The following is an 11,792-nucleotide window of genomic DNA, read 5'->3' as shown; positions in this document are numbered from 1 at the left end:
ACAGACTCAAAGGGCCCATATCCTCCACTTTCCTCCTATTTTATTCTTTAAACCTTTAAGTCCACTTACGAAGTCTCATATATACAATGCACAAGTTTTAGGCAAGTGAGAAAAACTCTCAGAAAAACACTAATAATAGAATAAATACAAATAACACTAACACAGTAAGTAGTGATTTTAATAAATAATTACTAACAACTAATTAAACAAATCCACGCCATGGCTGGAGGCGTCCAGGAGAAATCTGGAGATAAATAACGTTGTTCAGTCAGACTATACATATGTGTGTGTGTGTGTGTGTGTGTGTGTGTGTGTGTGTGTGTGCGCATGTAAATACAATACATATATATGATTATATGATTTATTAATACCTTAAAAAAAATAAAAATGCATTTCGCAGTAGTCAGCTGTTTTTCTTTTCAATACCCGTTATGCTCAAGATTGATACACACACACACACACATATATGTATGTGTGTGTGTGTGTGTGTGTGTGTATAAAGGGGAGAGAAGGTTACAATTCTTTTTTTTTTAATTATCATTTTCTAATCTGTCTTTACCCCTTTAAACAGGGGTGCCAGGGGGCCGTTTGCTTTTGGGGGCCCTGAGGGTCTTTATGATGGGCCGAGGGGCAAAAAGGCAAAACAACATAATGATTAAAAAAAGGCAGGTAGGTTTATAAAATGTATTTTATAACATTATGAAATATAGCATTTAATAAATTACAAATGGTATTAAATCGTTTTTGGGTCTGGGCGTAGGATTAGGGCTCAAACATCTTCACAGGCTCACTTTGGCATGTGGGCAGCCCTTTACGACTGATATATGTAATCGAGCTCTGTCCTGATTGGCTGTCTTCTATTGTGTCTGGTTCAAAAAGCAGTCTGAGCTGAAACATTGCTTATAGCTTCAGTGTGAATGGGGCGGGGCTAAACTGCTGTAGGCTGAACAGGTGGATAAATGTAAATATGTTGGTTTTTGTGACATCACAAAAACAACGATTAAAAATTAGCTGTTTTTTTGCAGTTTAGTGTCCATATACGGACTGTATGGAATGGGCAGTGAATGGTACATTTTTAAATTTTGCAGTTTCGTCACAGGAAACAGTAAAATATTAAAAATGTTTGTATGACACTAAACGTGAGTGTTATATTAAACATCCAGCAAAGCTTGAATGAGAAATGGAAGGTATAAATATGATAAAAACCCAGCTTAAAAAATACTAATCAGGCCTATCTGAGAACTGTGTGGGCGTGGCTAATGAGCAGATTGATTGACAGCTGTCTGTCCAACACTCCTAGCCTGCTCCGCCTCTCATACAGAACTAAAATCATTCTCCAGCTTTTATGTGACGCTAACTGGACGAAAAAAAGTCACAGATAAACGGACGTGCAGACGGACGAACAAATGGACGGATGAAGCAACGCGTGAATGAAGGAACAAACGAGTGAACAATGTTGGCGTTGATAAACGAGTCAACGGGCTACAGTTAGTTAGCTAAGCTTCTCTGACTCTTAAACTGTTCTGTGTGGGCGGGGCCAGAGACGCAGCCTTTTGATTGGTCAGGGGAATGCTTACGGAAGTGCTACCCAAAATTAGGACCCAGTTTACATGAAGAGGAGAGAAATATGGTCAAATACTTCGGTCATTTATTGGTCATTGGAACATTATTTAAAGGGTAAACTTAGTACATGTTTACTGTTCGCCTGCAAGAACAGGATTAACCTAATTAGTAAGAAAAACAGGTTTAGGTTCCCTGGGTCAGTATGCTTATGAGCTTATTTTATGACCATCTGCGCTCAAAAACATATTGTTTGAGTGGTCAACACCTCTTAAATGGCTCATTGTAATAATATGGACTGATATTTGCTTCCAATTTGTTACCACTGCACCTTTTTTCCATTGAAAACATCCTCAGTGAGTGGTGAAAGGTGCAGCACTGAATATGAGCTTATTTTGTGACATCACAAAGTGCACGGCCTGCTCATCGAGCATTTCATCCGGGTGTTAATGGGGAGTTTGTCCTCCTTTGCTGCAGTAACAGCCTCTACTCTACTGGGAAGGCTCTACACTACACACCTAAAAATGATTAAATTATTGGGTTCCTTAGTAAAGACAATGGCTCTATATAGCACCATGAAGCTATATCAATATATGCATATTACAAGCTTCACATCATAATAGATGATTAATAATAGATCCTTTTTGGTTCCATATAGAACCATCTACAGCACATTCTCCGTCAATCTGAAGAACCATTTCACCAGGCAAAGAACCCTTTAATCATGCAAAGGGTTCTTTGAGTGTTCATGGTTCTATATAGAAGCATTTCCTTTACTAAAGGACACTTCAAGAACCATCATTTTTAAGTGCGTAGATGTTGGAACATTGCTGTGAAGATTTGATTGCATTCAGCCACAAGAGTGTTGGTGAGGCCGTCCCTCACAGTTAACAATGAGGAAATCAGTCCAAATGTAAACGTTTTCAAATCCTCGCAGATGAATGTTCACATAAATTATGTTAATGCGATTAATCAGGCGTGAGTATTATTGTGTACATCAGTCGTGCCTTCTGCTCCTTTTCTATTGTGCTCTTATGTAATCGAGGCCGTATGGGAGCTCATATTATATGACTGACTAGCTACAGTGAATTAGCAGCCATGCGCATAGAAGCCATAATAACAGTAACGTCTGCATGTCTGCCTAATACAGTTATGAGTTCAGTTGAAAAACCGCTACTTTCTCAGCAGACTGACCTACATACTGACCACATCCGTTAGTGTCTGAAACTCAGTGATCTACCACCATCAGCTTATATTAGCTAGCAGTGAGGCAGGCTGTGGTCACTATTAACCAGCCCTTCAGCTTCAGCTCTAACATATTTTAGTGTATTGGAGTGATGGAGCCCCATCCAATACCTTTGGGATGAGTTGGAGTGATCCAGAACTGACCATCCAACAGTACCTGACCTCACTAATGCTCAATCAGATCCACACAACAATGTTCCAACATCTAGTGTAAAGACTTCCCAGTAGAGTAGAGGCTGTTACTGCAGCAAAGTGGGGATAAACTCCCGGATGAAATGCTCGATGAGCAGGCCGTGCACTTTGTGATGTCACAAAATAAGTTCATGTGCAGTGCTGCACCTTTCACCACTCACTGAGGATGTTTTCAATGGATAAAATGTGCTCTGGTAGCAAATTTGAGGCAAATATTCATCCATATTATCACAGTAAACCATTCAAAAGGAGTTGACCACTCAAACAATACCTTTTCGAGTGCAGAAGGTCTTTAAACAGCTCTCTGCTTCAGTAGCAGCTTCTGCAAATGCCCAAACCTTTACATTTTTAATGACCAAGACACCATTTAAATATTTACCACGTGTTTTTGAATATTTACTACCAAAAAAAACAACTTTGGATTGCTCTGTTTTTCTGGACTGAGAAGATACTGCTTTACTGTTATTGACTAATCACTGGTTTAATATAGCTGTCATGTTTGTGGTGAAACAGCGCCCCCTGCTGTATTAGGACCGAAAACTACAGCCCGTTTTACTTTATAGAGCGTGGCAACAGATAAAGAAGCACAAATATCAGTTTTAACAGAAACTGAAAAGAGGAGAAAGGAGTATTCTTATAAAAAAAGATGAGATATTGTTTTTCTTTGGATTAGGTGCAAAATTAGGGTCATATTTTGGAAGTTCCATTTGAGCCATTGTGGATCCCTAATGCCATAGTCTACAGTTTTACATAGACAATGCTTTATTGCAAGTATGTACATGATATATAACTAAAGTTTACGTAAATAAGTTTGAGCTTCCCGGTCAAATTACACATTCTGTTGATGTTCTAAGTAAAAATAATTCAACACTAATATAAATAAAATTAATATACAACAGAATTGCTTGGTAAGTTGGCCTGTACTTATTTGAATGTTGTGGGTATTGATGTGTTTCTATGCATCATATACTACAAGTAACTAAAGCTAATAGGTGAATTCCAATTTTAGGCTAATGATTTTGTTACTGTCTTTAAAGTTATTATATGTGTAAAATGTATTAAATGCCACTTGGTGGTGTACAAAAGAGTTGGTGGTCTAGTTATTATATGTAGAATACTAAACAATGACTAAACTACAACTACTACTAACACTACAACTACTACTGACAGTAGTTAAAGGGGAATTCCACTGATTTTTCAAAATTTCTGTATAATTCAGTGTGTGAGATGTAAACAGAGTGATTCAGAGTGGTTTGGTGTGAAATGGTTCAGATGTCTTTACAATGGTGGTGATAGGAACCAGGGGTCGCCATGACTACAACACAGATATAGACATTTTATTTACTATCCAAAACAAACCAGTGAACCTACACGAGTCTTCTGAGTTTATATGGAATGTTGATGATGGAAAATAGTGGAAAATCTGAAATAATAAGACCAAAATCTTCTCAAATTTATCGTAAAACAACGTCTCAGTCATCAGTCAGTGTATTCATAATGTAGTAACTTTCTGCGAGGGAGCTTTTAGAGGTGGACGTCTGGTTCCTATCACCACCACTGTGAACAACTATGACTCGGTAAGTTTCTCTAGAAAAGAACATTTCACACCAAATCACTCTGAACGACTCAGTTTACATCTTAGCCATTCAATCATATCGAAAAAAATTTGAAAAGTTGATGGAGTTCCCCTTTAAATACGTTACGCGTTATTTGAACTACATTTCCCATAAAACCCTGTCCGTCAGGAACCAGTGTAAGCAGTTGTTCCGGTGCATCTGAAGGGCATTGAGGGAGCCGGCCCATGTGAGAGTTTCACGGAGTGGATAAAGACACTAAACATGGACAGTTTCGGTTCCGATTACTCCTCCGCAGCGGGTTCGGGGAAGATGGACCCGGGCGCTATAATGGAGCAGGTGAAGGTGCAGATCGCGGTGGCGAACGCGCAGGAGCTCCTACAGGTCAGTTACCTACAGCACAGAGCCGCGCCGCTGTGCTCGCCATCTAACGCTCATTTACCCGTAAATCAGCCTCTGTTTTCTGCTTCACAGCTGTGAGAACACATACAGCACCGCCAGCTCTGCAGGCAGCTTCTTATTCGCCCGCTTCTTGTCCGAACTGTCCCGTTCCACCTTAAATGGGGTTTGCGTTTCTTCTTGTTTCGCAGAGGATGACCGATAAATGCTTCAAGAAGTGCATTGGCAAGCCGGGAAGCACGCTGGACAATTCAGAACAGGTAAAACTCGCAGCCTGTTGTGTTTCCTTTACTACCCACATCCACACAGACCCTCTGTACGGTTAGGTTTGACTGTAGTTCTGTTCCAGTGGGGAAAAAGTAGCAGTACATCTAAAAACAGCTGCACATGTTTACATTACCCATTCATTGTTTTTTTGTGGGCAAAAAATATATTCAAAAATAAGTTTTATATATATAAATCCACCACTGTGAACCCAGGACTGGGCAATATAGCAGTATTTGTCATTATCGAAATAAATGATATCGCAATATGCCAAAATATGCTTCTCTGACTATATTGTGGATATAAGTACATCTACAGCACTGAGAGCGTTATTAGTCCTGTTTATTTGGATTTAGTGGTAAACAGTGTTAAAACATGTATAAACATGCACATGTATATATAAATATATATAAACGTGTATATAAATATATGCATGTCATGTAAATGTGTGTGTGTGTGTGTGTGTGTGTGTATATATATTATATATAGCTGCTGTCAGAAGAAAGCCTCGTTTTTTCATTTTTCAGTTTTTGACATAATTTGAAAATACCTGTTGCCCTTTACATTAATCTGTAAATTTCAAGATGAATGGACTAAAAGAAACGACCCAAAATGACTTGGAAAGACGTCTGGTTCCATTGACTAACATTAAAGTAGAGTAGGTTTTTTCCTTCTCCTGTAAAGTTACCATTTTGGAGATACAAGGTTTGGTCCAGACAGCAGTGATATATAAAAAGTCACGTAAATAAAATGTTTCAATATATTATTATATTATGTATGTATGCATGTGTATATAATATTATATATGTATATATTACATGTGTATGTATGTATGTTTGTGTGTGTGTGTGTATGAGATATATATATATATATATATATATATATATATATATATATATATATACGTATAAAAAATGTGTCATCTATATTTCAATTTTGTGTTAATATTTACTGTTCTGTTTCGCTGTTTCGATCAAAAATTAATTTGCCAGTATTTCACTAATCATATTTATGTTGATTAATATATTTTTATGTATTTAGGCTGAAAGGCTAGTCTGGTTTAAACAACAAAGAATTATACTGAATTAATTGTGATTATGTAGATTTACCAGACTTTATAGAGACTGTTACAGCTCAGCCTGTCACAGTTAACCCCACTAATGTGCTGCGTTGTAACGTCTGAATAGTTCATAAATGGTACGTGTTTGAAACAGAGTTACGTTTCAATTTGTAGCAAAGATGTGTCAGTAATTTGTATAAAAATATGTTAATCTTGCTCAAATAAAAGATTTTTACTAGAGATTAAACTGTGTTAGCCTGAATAAAGTAAATTTGTGTTACTGCTTTTCAGTGCTTTTTACAGCACAGCACTGTTATACTCTCAACAGTAAATAAATGACGAGTCTGATTATGTTTTTGCAGAAATGCATCGCCATGTGTATGGACCGGTATATGGACGCATGGAACACAGTCTCTCGCGCCTATAACGCGAGACTTCAGAGGGAAAGGGCGCGAATGTGATGTGGAATCCGCTCAGCTGGACCTCAGTGTTATCCTGAACCCCTGGGTCTACAGGCATGGGTTGAAAATGCACAGTAAAGTGCTCTGGCCCCGCCTCTTTATCACCCAGCACTTGGAAAGCCATCAGAAATCGGGTGTTTCTGAATTTTAGACTCGAAATATCTTTGGGGACAATTTTTCCTTTCTTTTTTTTTTCCTAGGCATGTTAAAAGTGAGTGGACAGTTGGTATTAATTATGACTTTAATGTAAATCACGTGATGACAGTAATGACAGGCAAAATTCAGTAACCGCATTTAAAACTGAGCTATGACTGATTCAATGTTTGAGAATCAACTTTATCTTGTGAATAAAGTTCTAGTGAAAATTGCATTAACTATAAAATGCAAGGTACAAGACAAGTTCGACGCAGTTTTTCTCAATTTTACTGTTGCCATGGTTACTGCCCTTTACATTTGTAGGACAGTACATTGTTCTATCCAGGCTCCACCTACAAATGTGCTTTTTCATAGCCATTGTTGTTGGGCAAGCTTTACAGAATGCTAATAAAAATCTCATACAACCTAATGAGAAACTGTAGAACAGACTCGGTTTATATCACAATACCTACATTTAGGGTTGGTTATTCATTCAGCCTAATGAGAAACTGTAGAACAGACTCGGTTTATATCACAATACCTACATTTAGAGTCGGTTATTCATTCAGCCTAATGAGAAACTGTAGAACAGCCTCAGTTTATATCACAATACCTACATTTAGAGTCGGTTATTCATTCAACCTAATGAGAAACTGTAGAACAGACTCGGTTTATATCACAATACCTACATTTAGAGTCGGTTATTCATTTCAAGTGATATTTATTTGTATGATCTCACACTGTTAAGATGGTTTAGCAAAAAAAATCTAGTTTCCAGTTACTCCAGATGTTGATCGGTCAAAAAAATGTTTGGTGTCCAAATAGCGCTGGAGCTACAAAGCTAATATTTCTGACAAACACTGGAGTCAATAGTCACCCAAATCTTTTCCATTAATATCCTCAAAACCTCTCTTAATTCAGGTCTTCATTAAGGTGTTGATATGGTTCGGCTCCGTGTGACTTACTGAGAGCTATAAAAATGACCAAAACTTCACTGTGTAGCTGACAACCACTTCAGACAACAGGTGTTGAGCCAAATCCGACTCTCCATCGCATACAGGCACGTCACACAGGTGTGTGGACGCTAGATTATGTTTGCAGTTTCTTTTGTTTCTGTTTATAAACGTGTATATACATAATGTTAAAACTCAAGATTAATAGTTTTATGAAAAGAAATAATTGCAAATGTAATCCTCCATGTTCACGTGCACGTGAAGGTGGTTGGGAAGTGGCTGCAAGCAGCGCTCAGCTACACGGTGGTGTTTTTTTTTTTTATTATTATTTTTACAGCTCGCAGTGACCCTGTTTACACCTCGCATTAACATGTGTTTCCTGTCCAGATCGTATCTGGATAAACTTTAACCAGACTGTATTTCACAAAAATGTGTTCTCAGTTTGACCAGATGAGATTCGATCGTACTTTTGCCGCGATAAACTCAAATCAGCACCAGTCGCTTCTGTTTTGTTTACTCTTTTCTCGAGTCAACAGGCTCAGCCTGGACACTTTCAACAGCTCCTCAGTTTGGGGGACTTCAGCCTCGTATTTCCTCCACATTTTTTTTTTATAATCTCACCTGCAGGTCGGCGCTCGGCAGACGCCTTTCAACTCATGTAATTATACACAGTTAATGAAAACTGAAGCTGAACGATTAATCGTTTCTATATTGAAATCACAATTTGAAAGAGTGGGATTTTTAAATCGCAAGAGCTGCAATTTTTATTATATAATACATTAACAGTGTTGTTGCAAGTTTTAAATGGAAAAATGGTAGATGAGCTGGACCAATCAGAAGCTACAAAACACCCATGTTCTGTATATGTGACATCGCAACTAACTGGTAGTCTGACACACTCAGCGTTTAAGCTTCATGCCAGAAAAAGATATTCTGGTCTTCTTGGGCAAAAAAAAACAAGCCTGGAAATTAATTCATTTATAGAAAATTACTACATTTAAATCACAGTATTGGTCAGAAAAATCGCAATTATGTATTTTCCCCAAATCGTTCAGCCCTGAAGAAAACGCATTCCATTCACACCTCTGTTAAACGTGGTCAAGATCCGTCTATGAGCACCCTCAAATGTGGTTTGAGTGATCCGATCACAGTGCGTCCTGGGGCGTGTTTACACTTGGCTTTGCATGCAGTCAAGCAAAATCCGATCACCAAAAACATGATGCAGCATGTAAACAGGTACAGTACGTCACACTGCACTCTAAACCACATTGGCAAGTCTGAGTGACCTTAATGATGACCTGGGCCTTTGAGCAGCTTGCGAAGTTTTAGGGATGTATTTTCAGAGATTTGGGTGACTACTGACTTCTAGTGTTTGTTAGCAGTGTTAGCCTTGTAGCAAAGAAGAAAGAAAATTTAGATGCCCAAACATTCCTTAACATTAGCATGATGACAGATTAGTTGTCATTTCCAGCCAGTTTACATTCAGTTAGCCACAACAACACAGCCCAGCTCAGCAGTGTAGCAGTGTAACCTCAAGGACAACAACATGTACCACAGTTTGTCATTCAGTATAATGAAAATCTTGACCATAGTTCTGTAAAACTTGTCCAAACTCGACAGTTGCTAAGAAAGGATGCATTTGTAGGCCGAGCTTGGACAGGATAATCGGGCACCTATTTTAAGTACGTTGAAAGTAAGTCAGTGTTTAAATCCTTTAAATTAGATTTTTGACTTTCCATTTTGTGGTAATGTCAGTTTTCCATTGATTCGACTGAGCCGACTGTGTCCGTGCTCTAGTTTGCCCTGTGTTAAATGTAGTCAAGATCCCTCTTTTGACCACCCACAAATGGGGTTTGAATGATCCAATCAGTCCAATCACAGTGCGTTCTAGGGGTGTTTACACTGGGCCTTTCATGCGGTCAAGCAAAATCCAAATGTGATCCAGTCAGCTTGATGCAACATGTAAACGGACACAGTAAGTTACACTGCGCTCTAAACCACATCAACAAGTCTGAGTGGCCTTAATGACAGCCTGGATTTTGGGGATGCATTTTCAGAAAACATTTGGGCGACTACTGACTTCTAGTGTTTGTTAGCAGTGTTAGCCTTGTAGCACAAGAACATTTTGATGCCTAAACATTCCTTAACATTCCTTAACATTAACATGATGTTAAACTTGTTACCGTTTCCAACCAGGCTACATTCAATTAGCCACAACAACACAGCCCAGCTCAGCGGTGTAGCAGTGTAACCTCAAGGACAACAACATGTACCACAGTTTGTCATTCAGTAATAATAATGAAAATCTTGACCATAGTTCTGTAAAACTTGTCCAAACTCGACAGTTGCTAAGAAAGGATGCATTTGTAGGCCGAGCTTGGACAGGATAATCGAGCAGCTACTTTAAGTGAGTTGAAAGTAAGTCAGTGTTTAAATCCTTTAAATTAGATTTTTGACTTTTCGTTTTGTGGTAATGTCAGTTTTCCATTGATTCGACTGAGCCGACTGTGTCCGTGTTCCATGTGTCCGTGCTTTAGTTTGCCTTGTCCTCGTGTGGATGCTGCGCTGCTCCCCTGGGGGCGCGGAACCGTCTCGTTTTTCTATCCTCCGCTCCACAAACCTACTTCCTTTCACAAGAGAGAATTCAGCAGCATCTCTCTTTCCATAATCGTAGCCTCTTCAGCAGGACCAGGCCAAACAGTCCTACTTTATTTACCTCCGCAGAACAAAATGCATTTGTGGAAGCTGGATTCTCGTTTGTCACACTATCTCCCGGCTACAGTAGCGGGTTTGTTCAAACACCGATTGCTGTGCCGCACGCCCTGCAATAAAAGCAGCTTACATTGTGAACGAAGCATGTCAGATTTCTGGGAAAGTTTTTTTTCCCTCCATCAACCTTTTCAATGTTTCACAGGAGAAAAAAAACCAGCTCTCAGCTGCTGCTCAGAGATTGATGTCCCAAAGTGTTCTGGGTGATTGTGACTATTTTGTCATTAAATGTAGTTGAATATACATGGGTCATTCTACAGAAACGTCCATTTTTGTGTCCCTAGCGTTTACAGATATATTACACTTCAAAAACATGTTAGAGTTACAATTTATTTATATTTTAAAATAAAGCAATAGGTTATTTTAACAGTTACACCTTCTTGAGCCTCAATTTAGTAATATTGGTTTTTAAATGAATTATCTAGAATTCTGAGCACCACAGAAGAGCTCGTCCCCGCAGTCATGTGTGAAGGCTGAGAAAAACATGTGAAAAACATGTTTTTCTGCAATTTTAACTGCAATAATCTATACATGACTATGGAATATATGATTTAAATGATAAAGAAAACAAATGCCAAATAAATCTAAAATGTATAATGAAAGCTGTGGTCCCCAGGAGTCGTGTCACTGGTGTTACTGTGCAATAAAAAATCTCTTATTTTGTAATAAAAGTCACACTGATGACATCACTTGACTTCCGTTTACCTGTTTTCTGAGGATCTATGAAGAAAAGCTCATGGTGAGTCCACTGAGTCTTTCAGTTATCAGAGATTTTCTCATTTAGCTCATGATTTCATATGAAGCTTTTAGCTGAAGTCACTGGTGTGACCGACTTTATTCTGAGGTCATTGTGAAAAAATAGAACACAAATGGATTAAATTACATATTTTAGTGGACATTCCATGACTGACAACATGTGGTTTGATGCTCTGTAGCAGCCATTTTGTAAAATGCGTTGTTCATTAAAATGTCTCTGGTGTTCCTTTATTATGTGTAACACCAATGAGGATCGGTAACACCAGTGACTCCTATGGAGAGATAGAAAAGTGGACGTTTCTGTAGAGTGACCCACATGTAGATGTGTTAGTTTGATTTTTTTTTAGTAACCGGTGTTCAGTGTCAGCCGGTCAGCGTGCGTGAGCAGCTCACTGTCCAGTTAGAAAAATCAGAGTGTAAACAG

General features: G+C 38.4%; 1 protein-coding gene across 1 annotated transcript; it reads left to right on the top strand.

The window, feature by feature from the left end:
• Positions 1-4,749: 4,749 nt before the first annotated feature.
• On the top strand, positions 4,750-7,320 carry timm13 (translocase of inner mitochondrial membrane 13 homolog (yeast)). Its single transcript, XM_036586519.1, has 3 exons — positions 4,750-4,955; positions 5,162-5,230; positions 6,657-7,320. Exons 1-3 carry the CDS (start codon positions 4,836-4,838, stop codon positions 6,753-6,755), a joined length of 288 nt encoding a protein of 95 aa, XP_036442412.1. The 5' UTR covers positions 4,750-4,835; the 3' UTR covers positions 6,756-7,320.
• The last annotated feature ends 4,472 nt before the right edge of the window (positions 7,321-11,792 follow it).

The sequence above is a fragment of the Colossoma macropomum genome, unplaced genomic scaffold, assembly GCF_904425465.1.
Source record: "Colossoma macropomum unplaced genomic scaffold, Colossoma_macropomum, whole genome shotgun sequence".
In the NCBI taxonomy this organism is placed as follows: Eukaryota; Metazoa; Chordata; class Actinopteri; order Characiformes; family Serrasalmidae; genus Colossoma; species Colossoma macropomum.
This window is presented reverse-complemented; position numbering and strand designations above follow the sequence as displayed.

Excerpts from the sequence above, each read along its gene's own strand:
- timm13 (XM_036586519.1), top strand. The coding sequence starts at position 4,836 with ATGGACAGTTTCGGTTCCGATTACTCCTCCGCAGCGGGTTCGGGGAAG. Across the intron at positions 4,956-5,161 it reads ACGCGCAGGAGCTCCTACAG|AGGATGACCGATAAATGCTT; the intron begins GTCAGTTACCTA and ends CTTGTTTCGCAG. Across the intron at positions 5,231-6,656 it reads CGCTGGACAATTCAGAACAG|AAATGCATCGCCATGTGTAT; the intron begins GTAAAACTCGCA and ends ATGTTTTTGCAG.